This window comes from Pezoporus wallicus, unplaced genomic scaffold (genome assembly GCF_028554395.1).
Source record: "Pezoporus wallicus isolate ANWC-B61680 ecotype Strahan unplaced genomic scaffold, APGP_CSIRO_Pwel_v1 contig_4710, whole genome shotgun sequence".
Lineage (NCBI taxonomy): Eukaryota > Metazoa > Chordata > Aves > Psittaciformes > Psittacidae > Pezoporus > Pezoporus wallicus.
In genome coordinates, this window is record NW_026640647.1 from 4474429 (window position 1) to 4493020 (window position 18592).

At 41.2% G+C, this 18592-nt stretch overlaps 1 protein-coding gene across 5 annotated transcripts in view; it reads right to left on the reverse strand.

The window, feature by feature from the left end:
* Window positions 1–18592, reverse strand: part of SATB2 (SATB homeobox 2) — a 140241-nt gene that overhangs the window by 47397 nt on the left and 74252 nt on the right. For all 5 annotated transcript variants that reach the window (XM_057419795.1, XM_057419794.1, XM_057419793.1 and 2 more), the window contains one exon: window positions 6017–6489. In XM_057419795.1, the coding sequence (XP_057275778.1) occupies window positions 6017–6489 (473 nt within the window). The remainder of the gene's footprint in view (window positions 1–6016; window positions 6490–18592) is intronic.

The window sequence follows — 18592 nt, forward strand, 5'->3', positions numbered from 1 at the left end:
TGAGGGAAGACAGGATGTGCATGTGGAGCTGAATGTGGATGCATGGGGTAAAAGAAGCAGAGAAAGACAGACCAGACCACCTGTGGCCACAAAGTGCAACCACTTATATGACATGCATGTCAAACCTTTATACCAAAATACACCAGAAAATGAGCAAGACACACAGCTCCTGCTCCCTCCCTCTATATATCCACACATTTGCTTCCAATGCTCAGGACTCCTGTGCATCAGCTGAGCAAGCAGCAGCCTCCTCCTACAAGCACGCATTCTGAAAGCCTGACTCACATGCTACTTAAAATCTTTTCATTCAGCCTATTGAATACAATTAAGTTAATTGAAACTGAAATTTTGGGCAGTGCAAAACCCACTGTTGGAACAAATATCCCATGTACCAAAAATCTGCAATTTATTAAATTAAGCACTTCCCTTACAGACTGCCTTCTTTCCTGTGAGCACAACAGAACACTGCTTGTGCCACATTACGCCCAAGAAAAGAACAAGCAAGCAGCATGAAAGGGTTTCCATGCAGTAAAAGAGAGTTTTCTATGCGGGAAAAAACAACAAAAAATCCCCCCAAACCAAAACCAGAACCCTTGCTAATTGAAAGTCTGTGCACAATGGGGCAGACACCACAGCGATGAATGCAGCATGACTGTCTCACTAGGTACCCGGCAGAGAATTAAAGCTGCCTGTCTTCCTCTCACTGAAGTTAAAGGGAAAATTACTTGCAAAAGGAATTCTGTCCAGGATTTGGCTCACAAGCGAGAAGAAATGGAAGAGTTAGTTACTTAAAAAAAAAAAAATATTATTTCTCATCTTAAAGCTTCTTAGAGGACCATTTTGTAATCCCACTTCAGTTTGGGGGAATTTTGCCAAAGAAAGCAGAATTAGACATAAATGAAGAGTCGCCACCCACCACCCTCCTTGCCTGCCTCCAGAGCCTTTCTTTGGAGCTTCCTTACCAGCCACGCTCCTGCTTTCAGAGCCCCAGCCCTCTCTAACTGACTGGTGACACCTTTGCATGCCGCAGAATTGTTATTTACCCCTTCCTCACTGCAGTAGCCTGGACTTGCCCACAGTCACACATGAAGCGGAGGCACCATTCAGCACTGATCCTGTATTTCCTAACCCTAACCCGGTTTGGGAACTGAATCCCTCGAACAAGGAGGATCAGTTTAGTTTATTCCATTATAAGTTTCACTACATGCAAGGCTGCTGGGGCTTCCTCTTCCTTGTGCTTTATTTCCTTTAATCCCGAGAGATGCAGTTAGACACTAGACAGGTAAGCTGGGTAAGTCTTGCCTTCTGATCTGCAGGCTGGAAAGCCAATGCTCTCACCTAGATCTATTCAGGGCAGGACAGAGGAAGCAGTGCTCTTTGGGAAGAGAGTTACAAGCAGCCTGAACATGCCTGGTGTTTTTACCCAGTTCTCTTTGCATCTGGCACCACAACTGTTTCATTCAAAAAGCCTCAGGTCCACGGGTATTTCCAGTTTCTGAGGCTGCTCGGTAAAACAAGCACTGGCCACTCGCCCAAACATTTTACTAGTTTGGGCTATTATGTCAAAACATTGGCAAAAAAAACATGACTAAAAGAAAAGAGATATAAACAGAAGCAGTCATTCAGTATAGGCTTTGCACTGGGCACTCTAAAGGAGGAGAGAAGCAGTTCACCAATCCAGTGATTTACACTGGACTCTTACAAACAGCCTGACCAACTGTCCTTACTGCAACTCCACGGCCTGCAGTAAAGAGGGATGCTGAGCAAGTGGGGAAAGGAAGGAAATTATGTTCATTTTCCTTATGCAAAGCAGGGCTCAAATGACCTATTTTCCAACTAGGATTCTGAAGAGCAGAGATCATTTCAGCACCTCAAGATTTGCTAAAAACTCCAGAGAAGGACAAGACACATCTGAGACAGCATTTTCACAGAATCATAGAACAGTTTGGGTTGGAAAGGACCTTAAGTTTATCTAGTTCCAACCCCCTGCAGTGGGAAGAGACACCACACACTAAACCATGTCACTTCCTTTAAAATAGTCCTCTTTATTCTGCAACCATCAATGCCTGCCCATTTCTCAATACATTACAACCTGCGACAAGCAAGCTTTGGTTATTACAACCTTTTCGTTGAAACCTGAATCCTGTGTTAAGAGACACTGCAGTGCAAGGCAGAGATGGCACATGGACTCTGTCCTGAGGATGGCCAAAATCCATGTGTGTACTCTACTCCAGGAAGAAGTCCTGATAAAGGTATCGGGTATGACCATGTAATTCTCAAGTGTTTGATGGGCCTCGTACCGCTCTCTGCCTTCTATTCAAGCCCACTCACTGAGAACTCTCTTCTACCTGTCCTATTTGCTGAATAAATAGGCTTTTAGGTTCCACAGTAGGGTGAACTAAAATTGTGATACTGACTCTCTGAAAATAAAAAGAAGAGGCAGAGGTGAGCCCAACACATTTACTAAAAATCAGTCATATAAACTTCATACCCAGTTTCAAAGTCATTCACTGTGGAACTTTTTTTAACTGACAGAAACCCTCTTCATGGTTAACATAGCCTGGGCCAGCTCCTAGCTAAACACCTGGTGCAGCTCTCCCATGTGCAGAGCAGCATACGAAGCTGCCTGATGTTCAGTCCCCATATCCAAGTGGGACCTCAGTGGGAACACTGTGTTCCATGTAATGCACAGGATTTCTCCCTGAGCCTGAAGTGCTTTGGTTTCATGTGTGCAGACAACATGGCCACAGGTACAGAATAACAGCATCATATAAGCAAATACTGTTGTCTTAAGTTATGTATTTCCAACTTTCAAAGGAAGATCTGAATGTTTGACAAACCATACAATTACACCCCTCCTTCTTCTGGTCCTTCTCAAGTCCCCCTTCCCTCACACACATGCATACACGCATGTGTCAGCCATTTGTTCCAATGGATTTAGCCTAGTTTGGATTAAAGCTTCCTCTACTTCATTTAACAGATTTGCTCAGATGGAAAGTCTCAGGGGAGAAATAATGTTAGTAAGAGGGGGTTTTTTAGCATTGAGTATGTAGGTCATTGGACTTTAAAATAAATTAGAGAATAGTTTATCTATTAAACAAGCCTCGCAGTACATATTTCATGAGGCTATAGTTAATTATAGGCTAATGTGCACCATAGAGCTACTGTGAATCAAGATTGTTTAAACAGTGTCCCATAATGCAGTGATTAATACAATTATTAGCTGGCTGGCATACAGCAGCTATTATTTGGTACCATCATGAGAAACAACAGACTGCAAGTTTCTAAGGCTGGCACTTCCTGTGAAATGCAACAAACCCAAACATTTCCAGAGAGAAACACACGTCTTTCGGCACCTCCCCAGGAGAGGATCCTCAGAGGCAGTAGGAAAAATGCAAGGAGGTGAGATTAGACTTGACCTTCCACTTGATGTGCCTTTTATAGAGTTTGCTTCTCCACCATGAGTGTATGGGAACATCCCACATCTTCTACTGTGCAGTGCAAGGCTGACTGTCTGAGCAAATACTAATACCTCAAACAGTCTCTGAGAAGAGGGGAGCTTGATCTGAGTTAAAAGCCAAGGACAGGGAACCATAAACGTCTACCTACACTCTTTTGCTACAGTGATGGCTCCTATGAACATGATGCACTGTAAGTAAGATCCACTGGTCTTCTATATTAAGGCCCTGTAGACTAATGAAACAGAGCTGTTGAGATGACCAAACCTTTTATGGATGTTTAAGACTCATCTGTTCTGGAATCAGTGTCATGGACTTAGGATGGACATATTACTTATGATATGGAGCTAAGTAGTAGGTAATTTCTTTTACATGAAATTATGTGCCTGATCTCTTGTAATGAGGCAATCAAATTCAGGGAGGATTTTTTTAAAGAAAAGCTAGAGAAGTTAGTAGTGCACCCCAAGATAAATGTCAGCAGGAGGAGAGGGGGAACGACAAAACCAGTCATACTAGCACCCTTAAGTACAGACATCATTTTACCCTGAACTTGAATGTAAACTAGGCAGAAAACAAAGCATCACATCCCATTCCCAGGTGCAGCCCTGCCCAGGAAAGGTGCTTGGCACCTTCTCAAAGGACATTACCTTGGCATGTGCACTCATGCTGCCCACGTCTGTGCTCCCAATGAGTGAGCCCAGCCTGAATGGTTTCCTAAATCATACAGGGTATTTGAAAATGCTGTCAGGTATGACTGGCCCACAGTGACACAGGAGCTGCTGGAGTTGGGAAGAAACCACATTTCACCCAAAGATCTATTTAGTGTCCTAGATATATGTCAGAATATTGCAGGAGGTGTAAAAAGACAAAAACCCCACCATCACCCTCAAACCATACTGCAGCTGATGTAGTCCAAGTTTCAGATTATCTATCGAGAGTGTGGCACAATCTCTACCACAGCTGCTATCAAACACCATAGGCAGATGCTATGCTGTGCCACTGCTAGGCAGAGGCCAGAGTGGTCCCTCTCACATGCTTGCCTTTTCCCTGCTGTCCTGGAAGGTCATTATACAATGTTTGGTCAGCACTATGCAAGTCTAGGGGCTTTCTAGACACTTGGGGCTTTTCTAGAGTCAAAACCTTGCCTCATTTTAAACACTACAGCAGAACTGTTGATTTATCACACAAGTTGTACGACTGCCTCCTTGGTGGGCAATGAGCTTTTAGTTTAATGGTGGACTTCCCATTACCATTCCAGCTCTCACAGTATGGCTAAGGCAGAGCTTCATGTTCAGTGACAGTAGCAAAATCCTCACCAGCAACATTGCTGGTGACCTCTTGCTCAAGTTCAGAATATGTCATTTTGTCAATAACATCTACCTTGATTATACCAGGCTTTACATACAACGGGTTATGATCCCAGAGGGATGAAAAGCTTTTCCAAATTAAAAGCAGCATTTTAAAGAGGAAATACTCATACATTCCTACACAGTTTTCATTTGATATCCTCAAGGCTAACCCCAGAACTCAAAGTCACATTGATTGGAAGGGAATGTTTTTTCTGAGTGCAGCCATCTTATGAATTTAATGGAAGAAGGGAAGTAATAAAAATGTGCTCCATACTTTAATTAGTTCCCTCATAACATGGCATTTCCAAAATGGCAGTGCCAAAGAAAATCATTAATCCAGGAGAACAGACAAAGGTGCTGTATAGGGCAAGGGACAGACCTCCAGGACACACACATGCACCCTTTTCTTCTCTTGCAGGTAAAGCTTACCTCAAAAACCAACTACAGTTGCCCCCCAAAAAAGAATTTATTGGTATTAACATTAAATATTAAGCCACTTTAAATTTCTTTAGCCTTACTACAGAGTATCAAAATGGATAGATCATACTTTGTACATCTTGAATTGAAGCAAGATAAATATAAATTGTCTTTCTGAACAGACACCGACCCTGTGTACTCCAGGTGTTAGGCTTAAGCTGACCCTACCATGCAATCACTTCAACATCTGTATTTCACTAGGCAAGTGAGAAAACCCGTGTCGGATGTACGGAAGCAAGTATGATCTGCTGCAAAGGGCAGACATCTTTCCCAGCAGTCAGTCTTTAGGCCTATGCACACTTGTCTTACACATTTCTTGTGTCAGTAGCCTCTAGCACTAGTTGTGGCACTAGGTACAACAGGAAGGAATTGAGGAAGTGATAGAAGCCCAAAGACACTTCAGACTCTCATTGTTTCTTGCTATCTCTCCCTGGCCATCAGGCAGGGGCAGATGTGAAAGTTTATAATCACAGAGAGGAACTCGGGGAAGAACCCACATTAGCAGAACGGTTGCTAGAGAACAAAGCTCAGGTAACAGCACAGAAAACAAACAGCTTTTCCAGGAAGAAAGAGCCATGGTCAATCCCAACAGAGACTGAGGGAAGAAACGAAGCATAGCTTGACCTGTTTGTATGCACACTTCCTGCCTTGGTCTGCAACAACCACACAGCCCCACAAGAGACACAACTTTGCCCCCTCAGCCCTTCTTGATTATAGAATAGAAATTGATACCTGTGTGCGGTTGAATGCTACTCTTGCAAAGACAGCTTGAGACACACTGGCTCTCTTCAGCTCATCTCTGACTTGCTGGTATATATCTGGAGAGACTTCTACCGATGAATTTGATGGCTCTGGTTTGACAGCTCTAGGGATGGGTGGATGATTCAAGAACTGCTGGTTGATAGCCTGTGGATGCTGGTGAGCCAATAGCCGGCTGACAGCAATCTGCTGGTTTATCAGATGGGCCATTGCTATCTGCTGCCTCACCAGTTGTGGACTGAGCTGAGGAGACAGGAGCCCAGGGTTTATCATTGTCTGCATCGTTGGCACTTGGTTTCTGATTGGAGTACTGTGGTGAATTTGGCCATGAGGAGACTGTTCGTTAGTTTTTCCCAAGGTTGCCAGCTGGTTGATATTTGGTAAGTGCATGGGACGTTGACCAAGAACACAATAGTCTGAAAGGTTTTCTCTTTCCACTCTTTCCACTGTTAAAAGAGAAAAATTTGTTTGCCATCATTCCAGATTGCACTTACAAGAGGACTGTTAGGGTAAGGGTTACTGCAGGTGACTCTATGCAACAGCACTTGCTTAATTTGCAAACCTACACTTGCGTCATAGCTTCACTGAAACATAAGCAAAAGAGCACAAAGTAAAGGCAACAGCAATAATCAACATTTTTTTGGACTTCTCAGGCACCACCCAATGCTCAGGAAGACCTCCTTATCAAACCAGTAACAGGCATCTTCTCAAACCTCATTTCCTAGAGAAACAAGCTTGGACATTTCCACTTACAATGTCACAAACTTTTGAGCATGTCACAGCAAATTGAATAATACTTATAAGGAGTCAATGTTTCAGAGTCACTGGCATCTAGGTGAAGGAAAGAAACCCAAATTAGTATCCACTCACATAAAACCCAGCGGAAACCAGACCATTCTCTGTGCAGCTCATGGAACTGCTTCTCATTACAAACTCAGTACCTATTATAACTTAAACTCCACCTTGCATTCTGTGTGGATGAAGTTAGCTGGTAACATCAATTCACTCGGGAGCAATAGAGCAGAATCATGCTGCTTGTGTGAAAGCATGCTACAAAACCATGCAATTCACACATGAGAAAATTGTAAAGCAATAGTTCCTATACCCAAAGCCTCATCACTATGAGTCTGTCCAGAAACCTTAAACCATCTCTGCATGAATGCCCACTGTAAAGAAAGTGACTTCACTCTCCTCAAAAACCTTTGTTTAGAACAACAAAGACCCATGATCCCTAAGTGACACCATGCTACAGAAAAGGAAACGCTGCACACAAAATGCATATACTGTAATTTTATATACTGATATTGTCCCTTTTCAACATCTTATGTCAGCAAAATCACAGTATCTTTTCATGTAACTGAAAAACTGAATGTACGTATTACAAAACTAAATTTCCTCTAAAAGTAGTATTTAAAATACAAAATTAAGTTTAAAAAGTACATAAATAAAAGTGCTACTTCAATAATTTTAAGTAATCAGAAGTCACTTTACAGTAGGTTGTAGATTCCATGAACCTCATTACATGCAATTAGATAGGCATTTATATAATGGTCTGATATAAAGTGCTCAGGGATACATACCATACAACTAGAAGACTACTACCTCATCCCTGTATTGCTCTCAGCAAATAAAAAGATAGGATTTACTTCATAAATGCTATAATTCTATTATAACTTGTGTAATGATTAACATCTGTACAAGGCTTTGGACTCTTTTTTAGAATTTAACCTATATAACGCTTTGCAGCTTTCCACAGCTCATACTCAGAATGACAGTTTACTGATGAGTTTCTCTGTTTCCTTCTAAATAGAAGGACAGCTCTTTTCACCTTCCAGGGTTAATCTCAGACACAGAGGGTTGAATTCTCACTGGGGAGGGAGTGCTGCCCGGAATACACACAAACTCACACAATTACTATCTTTAGAGCTGTCATTCCAGAACATCACAAGTACTGAATTTTACAACTAGGTGAATGAGTACACAGAATTTTCTTGTCAGAAATTTTCACTCACTCTTCCCATTCTTTTAGAGGAAATACCCGCTTTCCAAAAGCTATAGATTTCTGAGAAAATTATTAATTCTATTTTTCACAGAAGTCAACGTTTCAACCCACCTGATTTTCTAAGTGCTTGTTTGTACAGCGTATTTCAACTATGAAATGCAGTGCAGTATGTGTAATACACAACCACTATACACAAAGGTTGCCAGAGACACAATGCAGTACTTCAGTTTGCTGAAAATACTGAAAACTTCTATTCCAAGGCCTCCCTGAAAATCAGGTACAGAAAGCTCTCTACCACTAGGAACAACAACTAAATCACTGTGAAATGTGACATATAAGCAGTGCTGGTATCAGGGATGAACACAGAGTTGATATAGAGATGTCAGGTGTGGGCAGAGAAGTGGGGGAGAGAAGCTGCTTTGGTCACAGCCCCAGACCACATCCTGCAACATGGACAATTCAGAGCCCATGTGGCTATCCCTATTTTCTCCTCAGCCCCTTGCAGTAAGCCTGAACCTAAGTAATGCCATTGAACACACACAATTGCCAGCAAAACTGAATGCAATTATTCCGAAGGTCCAGTAGCTACTTGGCAATCGGGAATTAACCTGGTGTAAACAGACTAAAGATGTTGCTCAGTGTACATGAAATACTTGGAGTACCCTGCTACGAGAAAATACAATCAGAACTACTTTCAGTCTTCATTTACACCCTGAGAAATCTAGAGTCCTTTCACTAGGAGCTTCAGAAGAGCTGAACTAAGTTCTGAACTATTTCGTAGTTCAAGAAACATACATAGAATAAGTCACTGAAACCAACAAATTACTACTTGTTAAAACACAAGTGAAAAAAAAAGCAGAAACAGTAACCAAGTGTTTTTGAAAACTTGGTGAGAAATAAATATAAATAACATTCACTTTCTGGGCTGAACCACATTTGCCAAGTTTCCACCCACTCCTGACATTAGTGCCAAGTTATAAACCCCTATAAAAATAAAGTTTAAGATGAAAAGGCTGCCAGGCTGTTAATCTCTGCAGTGCTACTTGGAATTACAATTACACAGAGCCATCACCTGACTTGCTTCCATAGGTGTATTTTTCCCTTATTATCAGTTTCCTTTTCTGATCACATTAGGCTATACAGCCATGTATATACTCCCAATAAAAGTACCAGATTCTAGTCACTTCAACCACTTCAATAATAAAAGGTTACCATTAACAGTTACGCTGGATGGAAAAAATGTGCATTACTCAACTCCTCAAGACTGTTTCCTTCTCTAACACACTGCTCGTATCAGATTCCCTGTTGTTCTTTGGTAACTACGGATTGGTAAAACTCTGTGGGGCCAGACAGGAGCAAGCCTGAGACAACTCCAAGATGGAGACTGGCACTGCCCTGGGAGACAGGCCAGCTTGCTGGCAATGCTCTAAGAAAAAAGGAATACAGGAGCCACAAAGCTGCTGTGACACCAATGTTCTGCTTCAGATCATCCAAAAAAAGGATTTTCCATTTGCATCCTCCATTTTCCATGTTCCTACCCCATTATCCTTCCCTTACTTGCTATTGCTCCATTCAAACTGGGGATACATTACAGCTCTTGTCGTCCTGTATGAACCAGTTGGCACTTGAATATATTGGAATACAAAGCAGTGAAGACAGAGTAGCAGGACCTTAAATTGGGAAAGAAGGGGCTCCATGGACATGCGCTGTCTACGTTCAAGTGCTGCTGATACATGTCCTCTGCTAGAGCTGCCTGTGCTAGCTGAACAAAAGCTGGTTCACGAGGCTGTTGCCACTTCCATCTGTGGAGTGACTACAGCAAAAGACATGGCAGCAGCTCCTTTTTCTCCCTGTGTCATGCTGCCTGGTATGTGATTCTGCAGCTCTTTGCTGGAAGAGCTCTTTTAAACCAAGTACAACTGTCATTTCAGAGCCACCCACCCCTCTGAAGCCATATACTAGGCCCACATACAAGGTGTCTGGACAGCAGGTACTGTGCTAAGCTCAGGAAGCAGCTCTCGGAGCATGCCAGAATAGCATCTGCCCTTTGTTGTCCTATATCCCCCTCTACAACATGACACTATCTCTACAAGACAGTCAGAAAACAACATAATTCCCAGAATGGGAGCAGAAAATCGTCAAATTTCAATGTTCCTTTCTCTTCTCATAATGATTACCACGTGTGTTGATGTATTTCAACTCCTTACTGAGTTAGAAATTTCCTGGATACAGCACAAAAGGAATGCAGTGCACCCTTCCCCTGTATGATGCTCTTAACCTCTACCCTAATATTCCTTGCACAGTCAAGCAGCTGACACAGTCTGCAGCACAATAGCTTGGGGTGGTCCACATGCAACTTTCCATTTGAAATAAAACCAGCTCAGAAGATTTAAAATAAGATTTATTTCTCCACCTTCCCTTCCCCTCACCCTTTATTTTCACCGAGCTGTTAATAAGAACATTCTGACAAACAGCCTGTGGGGCATTTAGGGCTTATGAGTGGCACTAAATTGACTGACAGCAGCAGAAACCGAATTCCTATGCACAATAATGGATGCATTAGGGAGAGCAAGAGCATTTTAACATCTCCCAGCACCGCACCGCAGTGGAGACAGAGAGATCCCGCTGGCACCCATGACCCAGCAAGTCCTGAACTTTTCAGTCCCACAGGCAAAGGGGCACTTTGCCTCAGAGAAGGAAGAGGCTGGTAATGTTTTGTAATAAGTTACTAGCCGGCAGAATTGCCATGCTTCGATTGTGACAGGATGTCACCACCCAGGGCTGTTCTCTAGTGCTTCACAGTTTGCTTCTTTGTTTTATTTATTATTTAAAACCTGGTGAACATAAAAGCCATTACCAGTGGCGGTCACAGCCAAGCAGAGAGAACTCTGTGAACTCTGGTATGCCCTGTGCTAAGCTTGAGATACAAAGGTTCCCACAATTTCTCCTGGCTTAGCACCATGCTACTCACTGGAGCAAGACCTGAACTTTGGAGCAGTGTTTGGGAGACAAAGTGCTCTCCAGCACGGTACCACCCTCTACCTCTGAGAGACAGGGCTGCTGCACTACACCGAGAGGGTGCCCTCTTGCTTATGTTACATAGTTATGAACTACCACTTTGTAAATAACAGAACCACTCCAGAGCACAGGAGGTGCTTTTAAAGTGGTAATTCTGTATCTTTTCATGCATAATTAGGATAATTACTTATTTCTTTTAATCACAGCCCATTTAACCACTTCAGTGCAAAGGGCTGGTCTGAGAAGTCTCATTTTCATTCAACACCTAATCTTCATATTTGCTCAAAGTTGTTCCCTGACTTCATTCATTGCCTGATCTCTGCCTGGGCAATTTGTTCCTGCAGCCAGGACTGGAGAAAAAGCAGGCTGACTGAAGAGGCTGACTTCATAAGAAGCTGTAACTTTTAAAACCTTTCACTTCCTCTATCCTGCAGGACAGTAAAAAACCTCAAAATAGCTATAGTGCACAAACATAAATTGTCTGGCCTCTAGCTGTGGTAGCAAAGGCTACCCACAGCTTTATCCAAGCCTAATGGAGAACAGACAGAAAAGGCCATTGTCTGTTCTCAACTGCAAATCATTCAGTTCCCACCAAAGCACAAATCTCTACTTTTGTAATTAGAAGAACCATCATTAAAAGTGGGCCTTTGATCAGCATCAGTTTTAGGTGAACTGGGCAGAGTATACTAACATCGCTGACTCTGCGTGCAGCTGACCTTCTCCTTTCCTTGGCCTGAAGGCTAGATCCAAGTCATCCCTTGGGACACAGAGATGCTAACAAGTCTTCCAGTAGTTCTGCTTAAATATAACAAGTCATAGTCTTCCCATGGGCTGTCCCTGGACTGCATTGCTTCCAAAGATGCTTGTCAGAAAAGAAGAAGCTAATCCATGATCTTGTTTTTCTAAATTATTTTGGGGTTACTATCCAGGTTCAAGAGTGCACACAGAAGCACAAACTCAGTTCTTCATAATCACATTAACATCACTTGTAGGCAGGACATGCCAGGTCTATCTGGCAGGGAAAAATGTTACACTGAAGGTGCTTTAGTCAACACCTGACCTAATGCATGAATATTGGTCAGGTGAAACGGAAAAGGAGAAGCAGGGAAATATTACTCAGAACTGTCCGACAGAAAGACAGAGTACTGGTTTAGATGGACGGATGTTCTCATTTGATATAAAAATACCTCCCTTCCTGTCAAACTGCTGTGACAGAAGTCTGTCCTGTTATTTAAGCACTAACCTCTCGTGGGCACCTTGAGAGGGAGGTTCAAACCTCCTAGAACACCCAGTCAATTGTGCAATCCCTCCAGGAGATAGGTACGCATCTCTTTCTAACTCATAACATCAGTGGTGGTGAAAGGAATGAGGCAGAACACAAACACCATTAAGGCAGACATACAAACTCTTCAGATACTTCAAGTGAACAGAACTCAATTCTGCTTTCAGAGTTATGTATTCTATGAAATCCATGGGATCACAGCCACATTGCAGCTTCCAAAGCTTCTGTCTGTATCTAAGCTTCATGTTTTTCTCCTGTACCAAACTAATCTCCACTAATGCTTACTTTCTAAGAATTCTTTTGAGCTAACACGTCATTGTTTGGCAGCACACGAAAATACTTTTTTAAAATATAAGGGAAAATGAATCTTTGAGATTCTGCAGATTAAAATAAAAAAAGTGTTTGTTTTTCAGAAAATGAAGATAATCATTCTTTCCTAAGAATACAAAAATGACCAGGTACTAAGAATACAATGGTGACCAGGCAGACATCTCAGCCTCAGCACACAACTGGTCTGTTACAAGCTCTGTACTTGGAACACAAGACCTCTGAAAACCATAAAATTGAGTGACATTATTTGAGCAGCTTTGGTCAGCATTTCCTAATTAAAACAGGTCCAATGTCCCTGCATGGCAAGGGCAAGACATGGGACAAGTGGCTAGGCAGTTTCCCTACAGAAAAGCTTCCAACCCTTATCACACTGACACACATTCCCTAAAGCAGCATCGGCTGCAGCTCCAGCAACATCCATGCGCAAAAGACGGCGTTCAGCTAGCTGCACATATCCTTTTGCCGTGACACGTCTGCTATTAAGGGTGAGAGCCACTGCTCCAAAAGGGCCAGAAGATATGCAAGACATTCTGAAAAGCTGAAAATCATATATGCGTTTTCTGCAGATAATAGTTAAGTAAAAAAACAAAACAAAGCAAACAAAAAAAACCCCAGCAAATGGTGTGTTTTAGTTCTCCTTACAGAGAGGAATAGCCAAGAGGGCCACAACTCAAAGCCCCTGGAACGCACTGCAGTGGGTAGATTGTTTCTTAACAATACACACGCTCAAATCCCCCAAACTGGCATTTAACATCAGGGACAATGCTGAAATGCAAAATGCTAGTGTGGGTGTGGAAAACAGCAGCCAAGGGGTCTATAACTCTTGCTGAATCTTGACAACCTTACACTTATATTCAAAGAGAGATGCTAATTTTTCTTCATGATCAGTGCAAACTGATGAACTACTCCTCTCATAAAACAGCACAGCAGGCCACAGACTAAGAGGATGTCTCTGAGGCACAGATGATCTTCAGGTCATATATGTCATCTACATACTGAAAATCTTGCCTGCAAATGATGTTATTTTCTTTCCTTAAGAAAGTGAGGAATGTCCTACTTTTAGTGAAATAAATACACAGGAGTGTAAAAGTAAGCAAAGGAAAAATTACAGTAATGTGAAGAGCCACACAGCTAACCTGAATGACCCTAACTGGTTTTAGTGCCAGACCCACAACTAATATCCAAACAAGGCATAAAATGATCTCTTCTTAAAAAGCTTAACATTTCTGACTCTATAATATTTCTGCCTGTTAGTTAAAAAGGAAAAAGGTCAAGAGCTATGTATGTACATCTATACATACATAAATCCCTCTATTTACAGAGATACATACAAACGCGTGTATCAATAAGCAGGATATTTTTAGAAGTCAAAACCAATGCTTGGGAATTATATGGTGTGCCTTTCCATGAGGCTTCCACAACATCTGCTTCAGAGGAACAATTAAAAACTATTCCTTGGAGCAGACAATGACAATTTTCCCCAGATTCACACTGGCATTATCACCACTCTGCAATCCTAGGTTCCTTCAGCCTGGAAATAAGAAAGCTGGGAGCCCTTCTGAATCCTGTTTCTAACCTCTTTCAACCTAAAACAGCCTCTAAAACACATGATAAGAAAAACAGATTGCTCTGTCTATCCGTTATGGGAAGTAAGCAAACATACTTTCAAGCATAAAACAGCACACAAACAACAAATCAGTAATATTGGAAAAATCAAAGAGCAGCCAAAACACATTCTCAGTTTAAGGAAGCTTTTTCTTATATTCCTGATCTGTTGAAATAGAAATAACTGAGCCCTCCTCCTTTAAACTGAAAAGCCTCATCATTCCACAAAAACTTTGAGACAGCCACAGTCTCAAAACTCACATCCACAGAAAGCTATATTTTGACAGACACTGATGACAGGAGCAAAGATGAAATGTTCTTAATATGCAGACAAAGAAAATATGTCTTTTCATTTTTAAGTTCACAATGTATTTATTTCTCCCCTCTGCCTTCCTAACTTCCTCCCACCGAGCTAAGTTGTGTCATCAGGCAAAAAGAAAAAATTCACACCAGTTAAAAGAGTTTTAGTTGTGAAAGAATTCTGATACAGTGATAGTCCTTTTGGTAAAAATAGAAAGCATGACACTTGGAAGTGAAATATCTATTGAGAAAAAGAGCTAAAAAATATTCAAAACACTACAAACCCAAAACACTGGGCAATGAGTACGTAACTGGTACAGCTTTGATCCCTTGACAATAAACTATGTTGCACGGCAAAGTTCTGAAATACTTCTTTCCATACGTACATATATACATACAGTTACTTACAAAGTGTTATTTTTATTCGTGCATCTGTTTGTGAATCAAATTAAGAACCAAAGCAGGCCTTTTAAACACTATTCAAATCCTGGATTCTCCCAGCTTCAGCAAGTTCAGCAGCTAGAGAAACCAGACAAGAGGTTCTCAATTGCCAGGAGCATCCCCTACGGGGCTGGCCAGGAGAAAGATGGTTTGAGAACCGCTGCGCTAAGCCATGGCTGTCACAGTTGTCATCACTTAATACGTAACCTTCATTAAAAAGGGGGAACTCTGATCATTCAAGTAGGTTTAAACATGCTTACACCCTGTCATGTATGCACAACTCAAACACCTTGCATTCCTCAAAAATAAGGAAAGGTAAAAAGTAAGTAACAGGAGTTAAAAAAGGCTTTACACAGTAATATTACATTCATTCACAGTGCATATTCTGGAAAATAAGAATTACAATACAAACTAGATAGCTTAATTAACCCCAAAATGATTACACACGTCCATGAGGGGAAGAGAAATGTTCACAGAAGAACTGTCAGCTTTGTGTTTCCAACTACTGCGCGTCTTCCATTCGAACTGTGTTAATACAACCTCTCCTTCAAATATATATGTGTATCCCAAGGAGACTGGAAAGAGTGGACATCCCGTCACAAACTCACTCATGTCTTCACATGTATCCCAAGTGGTAGGCTGAGAGCCAGGAGGAGACAAAAAGCCTCCATCCTCACACCAGCCAATTCCTGAATCTGTCTGTATGCTAACTCTCGTGCCGCTGAGTAAACTGTGAACGTCTTCAAACCTTAAGGGGCTGGGGCAGGGTGGGAGGAAAAATTCAAGCAGAATTTTATTCTAGCATCGTCTTGACACAAGACAAAATTACCATGCTGAGCTGAACCAACTGAAAACTTCTTTTAAATTACAAGCATAAATAGTTTAGCTGTCTTTTTGGTGAGTTCAACAGAATGCACACTGAGAATGTTTACTTGAGATCTGATACCATTCTATTTGTATACAGCTTTTTACATCTGTTGCTGATGATATCAAATTATTGATCGTTCACGTTCTTATATTTATTTAAACATTAACTATAGACTCGGCAACCTGATGCTCTTTCCCCTTTTTTTTTTCCTTTTTTCCAGAGAACTTATTTTTGCCTGGCTTCAGTTGTAATTACTTTGATCTTCCAGAGTGTACAATTATTTTACTGTTTATTTATTTCTATGAGAAAGGAAAAAAGTTTGACCTAGGAGATCTATATGTGGCAATTTGTAACAGAATAACATAGCTTATGTTCAGGAAATCATGGTTTTGATTAAGAAGCAACCATTTAGTTCCCACTGTTTTATTAAAACAGACATTAGCAGATAATAGGAAACACATTTAACACTGTAGCCTGCATCTAGTTTGCAACATCAGTAAAGTTATTTTGAAGCCCCTTCCAATTTTGCGCTCACCATAGCCCATGTGAATTGCTTTTTGCTTTTACTTTCTAATAACCGGCTTTAGAGTTACACATGGATATGGGTGCTGGTCCAAAAGACTCTCAATGATAGTTTTTACCCAACCTATTCAGATTACAACCTAAAAATATTAATTGCCGCATCATCCATCCACCTTCATGGAAAAACTAAGTCCATTTTTTAAATTATTATTAAAGGAGCATGCGATGACTGAAGCATGTAACTGAAGTCACTGATTTTGCATACTAACTGAGCTGTCCTGTATGAATATATGGCTACAGAAAAGAAACAAAATGAGATGAAAACAGAAATAATGAGAAATTGAAACTATCCAAAGAAGTGTCGAAGTCTGTTTCCAGGGGGTTTAGATTCCTGCCCTGAAGTTGTATGGCTGTTTATTCTCCATGCACCACTGTACCTGCCATAGACTCTTTGTTTTCTCTCCCACTCATATGGTTGATGAATCAACACCACTTGAACTGCTTTATAGCAGCTTGTGTTTACTTCACACATACCTTAACCTTCCTTTTTCTCCTCCTACTAACACACACATACACTTCCAAACAGCAGCGACTGGCTGTGTTTCTTTGAATAGCACAGATACCGAGTTATCTGGCAAACTCTTCAGGTTTGGATCCTTGACCTTTTGATTGAGGTTTCATACTGCTTTTACTGCACTCAACAATTTAACTGTGCACTTACTAAGTAAAAAAAAGTAAGAGCTTAAAGAATTCAATGCTCTGAGAATGGAAGAAAGTGGAAGACAGCAGTGTGCTAGAAACACTCAGAACCTGTAGTGGCATCTCTACGGTTAAGAACACTACAGTTAAGGGCTTCCAGTGCCTCTGCAACTGGCACCCTTGCCCAGTTTGGAAAAAAAGAAGGTGGGGAAGGAGGGAAGCCTGTCTCTATTCTCCTAGAATGGCAAGTAAAAGCGAACGGTGATGACCTTGAAGCTGTTTGATTCCTCTGATTGTTTTTTAACCAAGGGGATATGTTAGAGCACTTCGAATAAAATTCTGTTATTAAGAGACCACTTAGAGCAAAGAAACCATTTAGAGAAAAATTTCAGAGTCACACAATGACAATTTAGAGAGAAAAGAAACTATGCAGTTCCTTTGGCACAAGGTACTGATACTGAAGATACTAAGATAGATACTGAATCAACATCTTTAATTCAAGCCTAAAAATTCTAGTAGGTCAAAACCAACACCTCCACTTCCTCATCTGCATTGTTACCCCACTTCTACCTGAAAAATCTTCCTTCTAGACACAAATAATTTTAGCATAAAGCATTCTATTTTTTTAAATCCCCTAGTGAAAATCTAATCACTGCATAGCCCAAGCCTGAGCCTCTTACAGGTATGCTCCACACGGAGCAGACATGCAGAGGAAAACCAGATGCCTCAGAACTTGTTCTGATATTTCATGCAATTTTGTTTCGTGTGTTCCTAACTCAAGCAGCAGACTCTTCATGGTATTATTATGCAGATTTCTAGTCTGTCTTATGGAAACTAAGCAAGCAACCTTTCACAGCGCATGTATGCCAGCTGTTTAAGAGAAAAAAAGGGCAGACTCTTTGAAGCTGCTAATCTTCATGCAACTAAAACTACAACGGCTTCTCAAGAAGGACAGACCATTACCCTATTTCTGCATAATGTTTTGGATCCTGTTATGATTTTCCTGGCTACTGAAAGGATCACAGGCAGAAACAACAAAAACAGCTTATGTCTTCTTTCAGACAATGAATCTTCCCTTCAGTGGTGTAATAGAGAGAAAAACTATGAAAAAACCTATCACGGAGTAAAGCTGCTCTCCAAGGCTGATGGACACTTGGGGAGGAAGGAGCCAGTTGGTATTGTGGAAAAGCTTTTGACTACCCCCCAGTATCCTACTCAAAGCACCCGTGTATTTTAAAACAAAAAACCTACCAAAACAAATGGTCCAGTACACACATAAGTGTCTTCCCAAAGGAAAGGATGGATAAAAGAACAAATTACACATGGGGGATCCTTGTCACTCATTTTGTGTACTATTAAAAGGTGATCAAACATTTCAGTAGTGAGCATGGGATGAACTGACACAGTAATTCTACTGCCTCAGGCATTCACTGCCAATCATCAGCTAACACAATTTCATTGCAGAAAAAAATAGAAACAATA